Source organism: Notothenia coriiceps, unplaced genomic scaffold, assembly GCF_000735185.1.
Source record: "Notothenia coriiceps isolate Sejong01 unplaced genomic scaffold, NC01 NC01_scaffold00037244, whole genome shotgun sequence".
NCBI lineage: Eukaryota > Metazoa > Chordata > Actinopteri > Perciformes > Nototheniidae > Notothenia > Notothenia coriiceps.
The window spans coordinates 25,791,235-25,807,431 of record NW_011369945.1 but is presented as its reverse complement, the minus strand read 5'-3'; the positions used below and the strand labels follow the sequence as shown (position 1 = coordinate 25,807,431).

At 40.8% G+C, this 16,197-nt stretch overlaps 1 protein-coding gene across 2 annotated transcripts in view; it reads left to right on the top strand.

Annotated features, from left to right (window-relative positions):
• Positions 1-10,608: 10,608 nt before the first annotated feature.
• Positions 10,609-16,197, top strand: part of cxxc4 (CXXC finger 4) — a 31,232-nt gene continuing 25,643 nt past the window's right edge. The window contains exons 1-2 of one of the 2 annotated variants that reach the window (XM_010794033.1): positions 10,609-10,829; positions 12,777-13,703. In XM_010794033.1, coding sequence (XP_010792335.1) covers positions 12,891-13,703 — 813 coding nt within the window. In that variant the 5' untranslated portion in view covers positions 10,609-10,829; positions 12,777-12,890. Of the gene's footprint in view, positions 10,830-11,067; positions 11,085-12,776; positions 13,704-16,197 lie in introns of those variants that run through there. The other variant, XM_010794034.1, reaches the window with a different exon arrangement.

Below are 16,197 nucleotides of genomic sequence, written 5' to 3'. Positions count from 1 at the left end.
GACCTGGGCATGCGTCTTGATAAGTCGACATTCTAACTCAATTTGCATATCAAGTTGTGATATGCTCCGATAATGCTGAATGGAGATAACGAATACGCTTATTAACAGAAGATGTAAATGCATAGGCTTGCAATCAGATATCATTATAGCCAACCAAGATACAGATCACATGCTGATAACAGGTGTAAATGGAATCTTTAATTAATTGGTCATAATTTAATACATTTGTGATAAAATTGAAACATCTTGATAACCAGCTGTTGTACAAAAGTAATTCTGTAACTTCTGATTGTGTCCCGGCCACATGTAGACACATAAGTGTAACCAGTCTGGGTGCAAGCACAATGTGGTGTGAGCCATTTTTAACTAAGTCACACCCTGAATGTGACTTATAGACATTACGGACGCTTCCAATGTGTTTGTGTTTGCTTAAGCTGTTTGCTCGCCCTCACTGACAGCTGAGCATGTGTTTGCACACATTAACACAAAACCAAAAGTGTCCCCAATCTCAGGGACACTTGGAATAGAATCACTTGTCTGTTAATCTTTGTTTTTGGTGTTTGTTAAACAGACTATTCTTCAAGTGGGAAACTGCCTCGGTGTGTAAAAAAAAAGACACTTTATATTGACAAATGTTCAAAAATTAGGTATACGACTGAAAAGTTTCCAGGTTCTAGATCCATTGGAGGTCTTTTGACAAGTTATTGTTTAATGTGTATGACTGGGTGGGAAATACATGATCCTTGCTCTAAAATCGATATAGTTAAAGTGGACCTACCATGCTATATTTGAAAAATATATTGTAGGGCCATACCTATACAAAACACGTCTGTGAAGTTTTTTTTTCAAAATACCAAACAGTTCACCCATTGTAGCCATGCCTCATACTGCTCAAACCCCTCTTTTGAACCCCTGTTAGAGAAACGCGGATGGTGGGTCCTTAGCTTGAAAAAAAGAAAGAAGAGGAGGCGTAGCTAATGCCTGATCAGAACTCTACCGGAGATAAAGTTACATTTGTGATAAAACGCCATCCTGTTTAAACCACGTCAAGGATTATTTCTGAAACAGTATGGAGCTCAAATGCTTTTTCTCTTGCGGGTTTATCACAAGGTGAGTTCTCTTTTTATTTCCTGCTTTTTAAAACACATGTGCTCTACAGTACAGGTTTGCTCTGAGTGTTAGCGAGGCTTGCTAATGTAAACAAAGACGAGATTACGTCCAAAACACGTCAGCCATTGTTTCTGATAGCAATTTTCTGTGGGTCCACTGCCGCGATGATATCAAAGCGGATGGAAATCTGGATCAGCTCCGTTGTAGCCCCTTTTTTAGAGTGGGTATGGAGGAAAAGAGAGAGGGTTGTACTTTCTGACGCTGCGTGAGTTCCCTGACACACCGGGGACACATATTCATGTATAAAATACGTACAAATACGTAAGTGCATTTTGCATGATAGGTCCCCTTTAAGTTAGTAGAAGAACCAAAATACTAAAATTCATATGATATAAGCATGAGAATTTGGGGATTTTATAAAAGAGTCACTGGCAAGAAAACATTGAGAAACTTAAATAAGTAAAAGTAATCTTTTTTGCGTTGGTTAGCGGCAATAATGTGTTGGTGTGAGATGGATTACAGCTGCCACAACAAGACAATGATCAACTCAGTTTGACACTAATTTCCAACAGAGCGCAGGTAGGCGTTTTATAGACACATAACCCTTCCACCACACACTGCTGTTTATTGTCTCTGGTCAGTTTAATACCTTCTGACATCCACCATTATTGTCTGAGTGTTTACATTCATGTAGCAGGACAGCCCTGGGATAGGTGAGAGCAAATATTGATTGTGGGCGTACGGTATTTAATTCCAGCTGATGACCTTTGTCACCTGCAAATCCTGTCTGGAAGCAGCAATCATGAGAGACGTGTGTACTCGAGCCAAAGATAAATCTGGTCCTCACAACGCTAAAACTATAAAGGATACTTTTACACATTTTGTTCAGCAGGATCATCTCTGCATGCTGTTAAAGTGATTATTTATTGAACAGTTAAAATCTAGTTTTGACAAAGTAAAAGTTCTAGTGAAATAACAATAATTTAATTATAAGTCTGTTCATCTCACCAACAGATGGACATTAATGCTTGACCGCGGTGAATACTGTTGATGAACACCAGTATGTAAAACATTAGCTCTTTTTGTTATTAAGAACTAAACCAGTCACATCCATATACAACTCAATATTAACATTTATAAAACTGATTTAATGACTTTAAAACACCTATGGTTTCGTTTTTTGTGCTCTTCACATTCTGTTGTCAGTACTGATATGTTGGTTTTAACAATTAAATTATATAACACTCAAAGGGACAATTTGTCTGCATAATAACAATTTTCACCTTTGATACTTTAAAGGTTCTCAATTTAGCGTTCAGAGCACTAATAAAGCATGACGTTTGTTATATAAAGATATGTAGTGGGATGTGGGTGCTTGTAAGTCCTTGTTTTTGTGCACCACTGGCTAGCTAATAGACGCCCTTTACACTGCGATCATAAAGCGGTAAATTGAGGACTTTTAAGTACATTAAGGTCATAAATACCTTTTGTATTTCAATTTAAGTTCAAATGAGCACATACGTCCTCTTTAAGATATTGAATCTTACTCGTGATGGAGTATTGACATTGTGGTATTGCAACATTTCCTTGAACTGAACTGAATGCTTCTCCCACTGCAGATCACATTCAAATACATGTGTAATTGGTTATTTCTCAGGCTGCAGATTCAAACCTGAAGAAAACACACCTAAAAAGACAGTTTATGTAACACACTCATATACAGTGATGGATGGATCTGAACAGAGAATGCAAATGTTACATTTCTTGAGGAAATAAGAAAGTGAACTTGAAATAATAAAACAAGAAATCAGTGTCGTTCCTTCTTCCCAAAGCTTGAATCGCAGATACATCTACACAATGTGACTGTGCGCTTTCATTCACGCAGCCTACATGCAGACGCAGGGCTTTCTATCCACATGTCACTTGATGTTTATCTGTGCGAGGTGCTGTCATCAGAACCAAACTCTCCCAAGAGTCAGATTTCTCACAGCAGAGCTACTAACTGGATAATTAAGGGAGCGCTATACACTCCAATTAGCAGGCGATGGGAAAGGGAGGAGGGATCGTTCGAGGAAAGTAGCGTAAAACCGGGTGATACACATCAGATCGCAGCAAAGGCTAATGTGTGTGAGCCGAGGGCACCATACATTATATATATATATATATATAGGCTGTAATGTATGCTGCCCTCGGCTCACACACACTACAGCCTATAGGAGGAAATGAGTCAGGTCTCTAAATAAATACTGCCAAGGTTGCTGCTGCACTGTGGAGCATCACCGCCAAAGCCATAATCTCACACGGTTTATTTTCCTAAATTCCTCTCTGTCTTCTCTCTCAGTCTGTCAGTGTCTCTCTCTTCCTGCTCTGAAGGCCTCAGAGGAATGCTGTTTACCATAACAGTGTGTGTGAGCCCGTCTGAAACACCTCCAGGACACACTGTCAGGCTCCTCCCTTCTCCTGGTCAGATTTATTTTCTCTATTATTCCCTCGACAAACAACTGCAACTCTATGTTTTCTTAGCATGCAAACTAAAATATATACATCCTGCCCGGGCCTGCAGGCTCTTAACACTTTTCAACAGGAAGTATACAACATGCTTGTTAAACAGGTGAAGATATAGGGTTATCCCTCCATTTCCACCTTGTGTTTTTCAACAAAGTAAGTCATTTGACATCTGTAGCAGCAAAATCATAAATAAATTAAACCACTATCTGCTGAGGCACTAGATAGCTATTCTCAGGCAGGGAAATTATCCAATGTCCAGGTAAGTACGTCCGTTGCGTGTGTTACTCCAAAATCGAACAGGTTGATGACAATACCCATTTTGGTTTTCCAGTGGCTTTCCCTGGTAAAAAAACATATGCCACTTTTTGTGCGCCAATCCCACCTCCACCTGTCTCCATTAAACACCTAATCACCCTGCGCCCAAAGCTGCCTATAAAATAAAAGCATAAAAAAATACTTTGACTACTTAAAGGGGACCTATCATGCAAAATGCACTTTTGTTCGTCTTTTATACATGAATATGTGTCCCCGGTGTTCCAGGGAACTCACCAAGTGTCAGAAAACACAACCCTCTCTTTTTCCTCCATTCCCAAATCTCTAAAAAAGGGGCTGCAACGGATCTGATACAGACTGATCCAGATTTGAACACTTCTATGACGTCACAGAAGTGGCGCTACGGCTATTAGGCCAACTCCACCAATCAGGAGGAGACAGCCACGGACATTGCCGTTCGAAAGCGCTGTAGTACATATGCCAGGCCTGTAGATGGTGCTGTTCTCACAGAATCAGCCCATGCAAAGACAGTGTTAAATTGAGCGAAATTAAGAATGGCTAAAATGCATGATCTGTTTGGTATTTTGAAAAATAAAAAGTATAAATATGCCTTATATAGGTATGGTGCTACACTATATTATTCAAACATAGCATTATAGGTCCACTTTAAATAAACACTAAACAAATATACTTTACATTGACTATGAACGGAAACTGCAAAACAATACATGTTTGACTTTTAAATAACACAAATCAATGTATAGGTCCCACAAAATGTATGTAAACCACCACTATGGGCCGTAGGAATATTGTGATGGATATTTATTTGACGGTTTTCTGACTCCACTGACGATTAAAGAATAACAATAACCTGCTTATTAATCAATGCATGTCCCAATTTGCACTTTGAGGAATATGCGCTACCACTTTAAGTAGGATTTTTTAAGATGAAGCAGTCAGATGTACTGTTCACAATATACACCTCTGACTTCAGATCCCTATCACAGTCCTGTCACCTGCAGAAGTTTTCAGACAACTCTACCATCGTGGGCTGCATCAAGAGGGATCAGGAGGCTGAGTACAGGAGTGTGGTGGACTAAACCACCTGCAACTCAACGTCACAAAAACCAAGGAGTTGGTGGTGGATTTTAGGGAACAGAAAACCCCCCGACCCCAGTCACCATCAATGGAACAGAGGTAGAAATCGTGGATCACTACAAGTACCTGGGCGTCTATATAGACAATAAGTTGGACTGGACTAAAAACACAGACGCAGTGTACAAGAAAGGTCAGAGTCGTTTGTATTTCCTAAGGAGACTCAGATCTTTCCATGTCTGCAGAACCATGCTGCGGATGTTCTATGACTCGGTGGTAGCAACCGTCATATTGTACGCGGTAGTGTGCTGGGGCAGCAGGCTGAAGGCAACTGACACCAATAGACTCAATAAGCTCATCAGGAAAGCTGGTTCGGTCCTGGGAGTAGAGCTTGAGCCTTTGCTAGAGGTGTCAGAGAGGAGGGTGCTGAGGAAACTGCTCAGCATCATGGACAATAACTCTCACCCCAGGCATGCCACTCTGGAGGCCTATCGGAGCACCTAGCAGTAGACTGCAAGCACCGAGGAGCACCACAGAACGCCACAGGAGGTCTTTTCTTCCTGTGGCCATCAAACTTCATAACTCCTCCTCCTTCTGCAGGAAGGAAAATTAAACTATAACACCATGTGCAATATTAGGTTAATGTCATAATGTCATAATCCCATAACATCTGCAGTATTAATATTTAACCAAATTGTATTTAGTACGATGAGAAATCAGCAATTAGTATTAGTTGTTTTTAGTATTTGATATTTAGTATTTTACTTGAATGTGCAATATGACTTGTCACCAAATGACTGCTACCTATTCTCTACTGGGGCACTGTAATACGTTACTTTAAAACTTTGTATATTGTATACTGAGCTATTGTATATTGCATACTTTTATTAAGATGTATCTGTATTATCTGTACTGTAATTTTGGAGCAACCTGGCAAAAAGAATTTCCTTCGGGATTAATAAAGTTCTATCTAATCTAATCTAATCTAATGTATAAATGCTGTTATTTATTTGGTATGGATAAGAATAATTGTTAAGATGTTAACAGTATGTTTGGCCATCAAAATCCTCAATTTAAAACTAAAGACATACATACGTAGATATAGGGCTTATTCCCATCCAGTTTTGTGTTTATTTTCTGTATTTTTAATTGATCAATTAGTTGTTTAATTTAAATTGTGGGACTTTCATATTTCACGAGAAGAGAAAACTAGACTGGATGTGTCTTCACAGTTTCTTGTGACAGATGTGAACGCAGTGCTCGCATCAAATTGAGACGAATGAATCAATGGATTCACACCATCACCCCTCAAACACCCATGTCTTATGACTTGGCTCCTCTGTGATTCTATTCCCATCGACTAAATGCGGGCTACGTTTAAATCTCGGGTCATGGTTATTAATTACTCCTCCCAGTTCAGTTGAAAGCCGAGGGAAACGGGGGGAGGAGTAGACGCACGGGGAGCGAGGCGGGAGCACGCAGGCAGGAACAAAGGCCCGCTACGAGGGTACATGCCTCCCACTGCTAGAGACCCACATGCTGCCGTGGATCTGCAGACGGAGGTTAGGACCACCTAGGCAGATTTCCCCTGGGGGCTATTATCGCCCGGAAGATAAAATGAGTTTCAGGCAAAGGAGCTTCCACACACACAGATGCAAAGGGTCTGAAACTGCAGGAAACAACGCTTCAAGGATGGTTCCTTTTTTCTTTTTTTTTATGTAACTGTCAATCATGTCTAAGAACAAAAGGGCTGATTCATCATTATTTAGTTTTTTCACATGTGAATTTTGTGGTGTCAAAAGATGTGTCACAAGATAATGTCAAAGATAATGTGCTTTTATTGTAGTGTTAAAGGGGCAATGCAGAATGATTAAAAAAAAGAAAATTATTCATATCACAGGAAGAATAATTACGAATTTCTTAAGTCTGTTTAAGGAAGAAGAGAATAATCTATAAGTGCCTTCCAAAGTAAGAGTTAATGAGCTGGAGAGGTGGAAAAGGTTAAGGTTACTGAGGTGAAAGGTGGACAGACCACCCTAATACAGGTATTTTCAGATTATTTTCACCCAGAAACAACATTTATTATAAAGGTACACACATAATCTGACTACGTGTGTCTCGACATGGAACATCTGATAACAACGTTGTTACATAAACACAGTTTAAATGGAATAATAATAAAGAAACATTGACATTTGCACAAACACTTAAAGAGTCATGCAAAAATCTGAGTGTTTGTGAACTGGTACTTATATACTCTGACTCATAACTTCACCTTGAATAAAGTTAGTATTGTATGGTGACTGTAGTGTTTTATTTCTTGAATAACCTCTACTCTTCCCTTATATATTAAATACAAGGACTATCGACAGAGAAAAATACTACTACAAAATACTAACTAAAGTAAGAAACAATCTTTAGCAAATGCTAAACTTATTTTCTTTTCAAACAATACCAGTTATGTAATTAATGTTTTGGAATAAGAAAACCTTTTAGAAAAGTTAGTTTACGTATTGCATAGCAGGGTTTTGTCTAAACCGTGTAACAGGGGCGCTGCGCCCTCTGACTTTTGGCTTGCGCCCTCATACCAAAATGCAGATTTTCCCCAGAAAACAATATTTCTGTTCGTCAAAAACAATATAATTACAAAATCGTGTGAAATAGACCGTCACACGGCATAGACAGCTTTGTTTTTACGGAGCTCCGACGTTGAATTGTTTTTACGTCCGCGGCGCCATCTTGTATACGGGCGTCATGTTCTCACAAGAATCAATATATCTTATATACAGCGCCACAGTATTGCCCTCATACTATATTTTTCTAGAAAAACCTCTGCATAAGTACATGTTATATGATGTTGTCCATAGGGAAATCTGTGTGTGCCTCCTTTAAAATGACTGAATGCCCTTACCCGCCTGATGGTGAATTATTAAAATGTAGGTCCCCTGGCAATCGTCTATTTATTATATTGCATCTTTTAAAAAAGCATTGGATGCAACTGAGTGTTTGTACTGGGGTCATCTAGGACCCTATATATTGGGGTTTTTAAAACCACTAATCGAAACAGAAAGAAGAAACAATTGAAATTCAAATGATAGAATATAGCTCCAGTGAGATGTGACAAAAGGTGCACTATGGTAGGATGAGACTTGAACACAGATGAGGAAAGATCTGTGCACTCAGAGATCACAGCTTGAAGGTGCGTTGACAGACCTGACTGTATTTTATGAAGTCTTTACGACTCCAAACCTAAAACCCTTATATTTTGACACTTACTTCTGTCAAACTGTTTCTGTTAACACGCCCACTCTCCACCGCTGCTGCTGCTGCTGCTTTGGGGCTTCAGTGACGAGTATTTCTTGCATTCCTCAAAAGTATTTCCAGGCACGAGTCGCTTGTATGTCTCCACACTCCAGATGATTGACAGCCATTGAAAGAGCGATGATCTGACAGCTGTTGAAAGAAGATGAGGACGTTTTAGGGTCAAGGTCTTACATGTCAGGTCAACACAATCACTAAAAACAAGACATAAGCCCACATTATATATCATTTAGCTGACTTATATACACTTTTGAGGTTTATTATTTTGCCCAGGGACACTTCGGCATTCTGACTGCAGACACTGGGGATTGAACCATTGACCTTCTGATTGGTAGTTGCCCATTTAGCCACCAACACCCCCACATTATAAGATCAGCATCCTTAGAGTTAATGATGTATCAGTGAATTTCACCATTTGAGTGTGTGGTTTTTCATATGTAAAAAAATAAGAGCTTGGAAAATAATCAAAACTGATCTCTGAACTCAAATATCACTTGTTTATGAACGAAATGTCACTTCTAGACTAAGTTAGGTATAAACAGATCGTAAAAAAAGAAAGAAAGAAAAGGTAAAACATTTAGCGTGGTTAAAGTCTATACCTCTTCTTTGTCCTCTCCATTGCCAGCTCTCAATACATTCATCAAAGTGTAGCCCTCAGCAGCCTATAGGCCTGTGTCACACGGCTCACCTGGAGGGCTGCGTCACTTAGAGATGTGTCAGTGCTGCTGTCACTGTGTTTACTCTTAGAGCTGAAAGTAGAGCTGGGATTGTTTATTCCTCTGTGGCATGATGTCATTTTAAGTGATTTATTGATTTGATTCACTTGACAGAAAAAATAATTTGCTAATTGTCTGTTTTTACGCTAAAGTACCAACAATTTACTGGTATAAGCTTCTGATCGAGAAGCAAATGGGAATATTTACAGTTTTTTCTTGCTTTGATATGATATGAAATGTGATTATTGTTGGGTTTTCTACATTTAGTGCAATAAAAAGCTAATTAGACATCAATGTAGTCATCAGTTTGGGCTATAGATATGTTTTATATATACAGTCTATGGTTTTAATCCAATAATAAGAACACATTTAAAGTTGTTAATCTTTTTAACCATCTGCATGTATTTGTGGCTACAAGTGCAATCTAGACCTTAATCAGTTTAATAAATGACCACCAGGGCCGTCCCTCCCTACAGGCCGATCATGCAGATTGCGTGGGGCCTCATCTTGCGGAGGGGGCCTCATCTTGCGGAGGGTGCCTAAACTGAGACGAAAATGAGGCGCACCTATGCGCTTATGCGGCGTAATTAGTCTGGCGCGGCACGGTTTCGCTGCTGCAAGGCTCCACTAGCATTATGCTGTTTTACTGTACAATCTTTTGTAGTAAGTGTATGCAAATCGTATAACAAAAAATTACAATGTAAGTGTTTTTCTCTAAAAAGCAGCATATGGTTACTAAAATCATTTGGTAAAGGGTGTGAATGAGTAATGCGCCTCAGTATGGAGTTACAGAGGTGATGGTCTGATGTTAACTTTTTGCTCAACTCCACCCTGAGGCTCATAGATAAATGCTGATGTGGGAAAAAAATAATCCAGGGATGCTGCTTGGAGTAATAATTTCCTTTTAAATCATAGCTTATAGGCTTCAACATGAATGAACGCACATGTGACACACACACACACACACACACAGGCAGGGGGGCTCGTGGAATAAATGTGCCATGCGTGGCCGTGTTGTCAGCCTGTGGGAGCTGTAGGCTGGGTGGCCAGCAGGCGGGATTTATAATGGTGATGAATCCCGGAGGTCTTAGTAATTACGGCTGTTGCTGGACGGAGAGGGGACGGGGGGTACGGAGAGGGGGGGCAACCCAGCGGAGGCATTTTATCTTAATCACAGCTCAGCTCCATTCAAATTAATTTGACAAGTTTCCCCAATCCTTATTAAAAGACGCATTTTACAAATGACAACCCCCTCGCCTCCTCCCTCTTTAAATGCCTCGTCATGAAAGGGATATAAGAAAAAAATATTTGCTGGAAGAAAAAAAGGGGGCACTATAAGGTTGCAGAGATATTTCCCGGTGATATTTTCCCCCTGCAGGGCGCCCTGAGCCATCCATCCCTCCCACCTCCCGAGTGTTTCTATAGTAATTTCCAGCCAATGATCAGTAGGTGTCCACATCCCTGCTTCCTCACCTCAGCACCAATCAGCCACACACAGCGACAGGAGGCACGAGCGCAGAGAGCAGCAGCCACACAACACAGAGGAGAGGAAACACTCTGCGATTTCACCCTTTTGGCTTATTTATGCACTTTCCATAACATTTTTTTTTTTAACGTGACAAGAAAGTCGATAAAAATGCTCCTTTTGTTTTGAGCGCGCACACATACACACGCTCTCCCCCGGCAGCTCGTGCAGTCTCCTCGCATCTTTGCGTTATTATTCCCCCACGTATCGCCTCGCGGTAATGTGCCGTCACACGGTCGCGAGCTGGTAGCACCTTGGGAGCTCTTCTCAACAGGAACCCGGTAGGTGATGCTCTCCCTCTTCCTCCCTCTCTCTCTTTCTGTGTCCGTCCATATTTCTGCCGTCCACTTGCATGCGTTTTTACCTCCTTTTCCCCCCGTCCGGATTGCGTGGCTGCAAAGTGATCCATGCAATGTCAGATTATTCTTTATAGGGTTTTATGTTGTCTTCTTCCCTTTTCGGATTATCTATGCATGACCTTTGCTCTGAATATCTGCCACAGAGTGTAATTAATGGCATCGCGGTGCAGCACAATGGTTCGTAATCGGACGTGGCTTTTTTTTTTTTTACTTTTCTTTCTTCAATCTCCTTCCCGCACTCTCCACCTTCCTGCTCTCTCTCTCTATCTCTCCACCTCTCCCTGTGTCTCTCTCCAGGCAGCAAGTATTGAACATTTCTGTCTCTAAACTTTGTTTACAGGCTGAAAATCAATGTCCGTGACTTGATTGCCTTTGGGCTGCGTATTTCGCTCCAGGGGTGAATTGATTAAGTAATAATGACCCTGAGGAGGGCTGATCATTAAGCCGAGGAGGGTTTTGTTTACTGGTGGCTTCGGGTTGTTTTCGGATGTCGTCGACATTGAACCTGCAGATCTGGTGTTGGATGATGGATAGGACTCTCGGAGGCACGTTTGTGTAGAAAAACAGGAATAGTTGACAAGAAACAATGCTGGATAATTTAGTGCATGTTAGAAAGTGCAGTGTGAGTTACATTTTATTTGTAAAAGCCACTGGAAGTTGGACAATATTTAGATATTTTTTAGGTTTAAAATGTAAGGTTTAGGCAACATTTTACCTGGGTAGGTTAAAAAGGAGATAGACTTAAGTGTTTAGGAGAACTATAATGCCACCCATACGATCTCTCCAGGTCCATGTATATTTATATTTCTTTTTTTTGAGACAGCTGCTGGTTAGCACCATGGAAGTGATTTGAAATGCTTTAGTGCTCCAGCAATGGATCAGCTTTGGCAATTAAGAGAGAAAGCCCTGAAAAAGGTAATGGAAGTAGGGGGAGATGTGTCTAATGGGCTTTTATCTGTGGAAACCAAATCCAGACACACTGGTGGAGAGAGAGAGAGAGAGAGAGAGAGAGAGAGAGAGAGAGAGAGAGAGAGGTGGGAGGGCGGGGTGAATGGAGCAACCCCACACATATACACACACACCATCCTGAGGCAGCTGACACTGTTGTTCTGGTCCATAATCTGGATGTAAACTCACCGCTGGCTATATGTGCTGTCATTGAGTAAATGTAATAGAGCTGACCATGAATGAATACCAGGTGCTCTTAGGAGGCTGGACAGAGTCGTGCTTACATGGACCAAGCCACCTCTACTATTTGGATTAGAAGGAAAATGTGAAAATATTAAACTACGTTCCTCCTGGCTCCCAAAGCAGATTATTTTTAAGAGTTTATATTGCCAGCCTAAGGAAAAAAAAAAAAAAATCTTTGTGTTTGTAGCTGTCATAATCTGAATCCTGGTGGGGCTCTGCTCTAACTTTTCAAAATAGTGGTATTTTCGTTTGAATATTCAATTTTTATGTTTTGATGAAGCTTACTCTTGTGTATTCAAATGCATTATTCATTCTGTGAAGTAGACGACTGGACTTCAAAATATGTAACAATACTTTGACAAGACATCTTTAAAAAAAATATTGGAAACGTGGCATCTTTTTTGAAGCATGCTAATTCTTGTTCCCATTATAATAATGACATGTTGGTCTGTCACAGCTATCACGTTACTGTCACCAGATGAAGATCAGTTCTGACTATTTGTGATAGTAACATTAGAAAACGCACAGAGTAAACAATGTGTCAGGAGATTCTTCAAATCTTCAGCTCTCATCTTGGGAGAAAAGTTGACGCAGAGAAATGAAAACGGATTAGGATGAAAACATTTGTCTCTTTTGTGTGTAACTGTTGTTTTTTTTGTGTTTGTATTTTGCTTTTAGCACTGGAGAAGATACACCGGGATGGTATCACGCTGTTGGTAACCAGCTCCAGTTCCACAAAGGCCGGTGTAACCTCACTCTCTTCTCCTGAACACTGACAACCGTCCCTCAGCCATGGCGAACATAAACAATGCGCTTTGCATTGAAAACGCAGATATTTCTCTCTTACAAAAGGATAATCTCCAGGATGTTGGATTAAGCCAGCTTTTGGATTATAACGCAGAAATGGAAAGGTACAGGTCTTTTGCAAACTTTTATAAAACCAATGGGGCATTTCCACAGACTGCTAAGATTGCCCGCATCACAACGCCCATTTTTCCCAGTGCCAGAATTGGCATGTCCCCTTGGAACTGCGATAACGCCATGCTCTGGGGAAGGAAATCAGCGGCAATAAACCCTAATAGGACCAGCATGCATAGAAATGACTCCCAGAGGCCGGGGAAGCCTGGCGTGCCTGAGACGCTGCAAATGGCAAATAATAATTTCCTCTCTACCTTATCCCCTGAACACTGCAGAACTTTAGGGGGAGAATGCATGAACAAGCTGAAATGCAGCGCTGCTGAAGCAGAGATAATGAATCTCCAAGAACGCGTTGGAACTTTTTCCGCTATCCCCGGTTTAGGGGGCATCTCATTACCTCCCGGGGTCATCGTCATGACAGCCCTTCACTCCCCCGCAGCCTCAGCAGCCGTTACAGACAGTGCGTTTCAAATTGCCAATCTGGCAGACTGCCCACAGAATAATTCCTCGGTATCCAGTGGAAACCCAGCGAAGAAGAAAAGGAAAAGGTGTGGGGTCTGTGCACCCTGCAGGCGGCTAATCAACTGTGGTGTCTGCAGCAGTTGTCGGAACCGCAAAACGGGCCACCAGATCTGCAAATTTAGGAAATGTGAGGAGCTGAAGAAGAAGCCAGGCTCGTCGCTGGAGGTGAGAACCGGGGCTCTGCTTCCCCTTCTTTTGTTATTATCCCTTTGCACTCCAAAGCATTAACCTTTTCATCCAGTCACGTTCTAAGCCCTTGAAAATTGTTTCCATGCCCACCCATGCCTGAACATCCCCCCGGCTTCTCAAATCTGCCTACCCGCCTAGCCTAATTGGCAGTAATTAGGGGTGTTTGTGTGGAGCGCAAGCTGAGCTTGGCTCAGACACCCCTAATTGCTGCCAGTCAGGCTGGGGCTGGAACGCATCCGAACAACCCCGAGCTTGGCTCAGCTCCAAGCAGGGCTGGGAAATGGTTTTCAGCAGAGAGCCATCCCTCTCTGCACCCGGTCATTTTAACCAATTATGGAAACCGTCTCTGGATGGGAGAATCAATATCCCACAAAGCCTCAGCCTCCGACCACCAAGAGATGGTGAGAGTGATGGCAGGGCTGCTGATGGCACTTCTCAAAACATAACCCAAGTTCTGTGTGGGGAGGGGGGGGACTGATCCTCTCCCACTGATCCTGTATGAATTGATTGTGAATATACAGTAGGGTTGAGATTAAATCATTTTAATATTATATTTGTGACATTGTGGCCAACTAGGGCAAACTGCATACCAAGAGGGATGCAGAAAAACACTGTCACTTCAGAAAGAGAAAAAAATTACAATCTGGCTTAACTGACAAGCAGCAAGAGGGTTCATTAGGACACAATCAGAGGGCCGTGTTGTTTTTAAAGGTTCGTTTTAATTGATTTATTTAGGAGCTGACATTTGGTTAAGACAGAATATGAATGTTAAGTTGGGAGTATGGCTCTCTTCACCCTGGAAGTTTGAACCTGCTCAATGACTAAACATAAGCTCGTGGGGATGAGTCACCAACAAATGCAACCTGTGGGCCTGATGATTTGCTCATTAAGTGATTACATAGAGGTAAAAGAGGTTAATTATAAAATATCACCTAATCTACTCATGGAAAAACACCATGTATGGATTCCTTTGTTTATTGTGAACTTCTGCCATCAGATTTGTTTTTGACGCCATGATTGATTTTTAAAGAAAACACATTTTTGTAGATTCTATCTATTCAAGTTATTTTTCTTATGTTTTGTTATGTACATAGTTCTTGTGCCTATTTCAGAGAAATAATGTAAATATTTTTAGATTGAAATTGTACCTGAAAGCTTAAAGTTGCAACTTGTTCGTGAACAATTTGTGTTTACAAGCTCAATGTGCAAAACATGTTTTTTCTATTTAATTCCCATCATTTCTGTCTCGTTTACAAATCTGGTGCTACATGCATGTTTTCTGTCAAGTTACGCCAAGTTTGACAGCCACAGCTAATATCCCTGATAAAAATCTTAGCTACTTTTCCCAAGCATCTAACACTCTCCTATTTCGCAAATGAATACAACTCCAAGGACTAAATCAGGTTCCTTTTTGGTATGTAAAATAGGGTTTCAGTCATATAAACTCCATTTGTGCAAACAAGGACAGGTCGAACCTAAATAGCTGTATTTTATATTTGAGTTAACATCCCAAAGTTTTGAAAAGTTCATATCAGGATACAGTTTGGTAAAAATATTTACACAACGCAAACAATCGGAAATCAGTGTTTGTAACAATCTGAATTTAACCTTTTTATAGAAACTACCTGAAACAAGATGACTTACATTGGACTTAAATAACTCAAAACAATATAAATTAAATGAACTGATCATGTCAAAGGAAGTCATATAGATTACTTCCATTTAGTGCAGCCATAAAAAGTGTCATATATTATGAAATCATTTGCAGAGTAGTTGAAATTCGAACAAGCTGATACAGAATATATGTGATGATTTTCATACACTAGGAAAAACTCCATTGCATCAAATCAGGGTTTAAGAGGTTAAATAAAGGGGGTCAATGATTGGTTACAGGTTCGACGTGTAGACCATAGAAGTGGCCATCGGTGACTTCTATAACGTTGACTCCATATATCGTGTACTTTACAGGTGTCTGGGAACAGGTGTCCAGGAAGCAGGCCTCACATTCATAATGCATGGGTAGACTCACTTTTGGAAAACATCCATTTGCAAAGACGGTTAGAATTACCGAGGGTGTGAAAACCCCTCAAACAAATCCACACACGCTCTTAAAAAGCTCCTTCACTGAGTTCAGTAATTCATATTATGGACTTCTCCAGCAGTAATTGTTATTTTTGACTCTGCATCTGTAATTACGGGCGCACCTTCTGCTGCGGAAATGGGCTGGAGTTTAAAGGCATCTCAGAGGTGTGAAGTTGTGCTTTGGCTCGGACAAACTTTTATATGTACATTCACAGGGAGTGCTTTTTTTTTTACTGTTGTTGTTGGAGGTGCCTATGGATTTAGGGAGTGTGAGGAACCAGGTGCCTAGGTACTTTTAAAAGGAAAATATACAGCCCATGCATGCAAATTCACATGTGAACAGTCACATGTTTACACACACACACACACACACACACACACACACTCT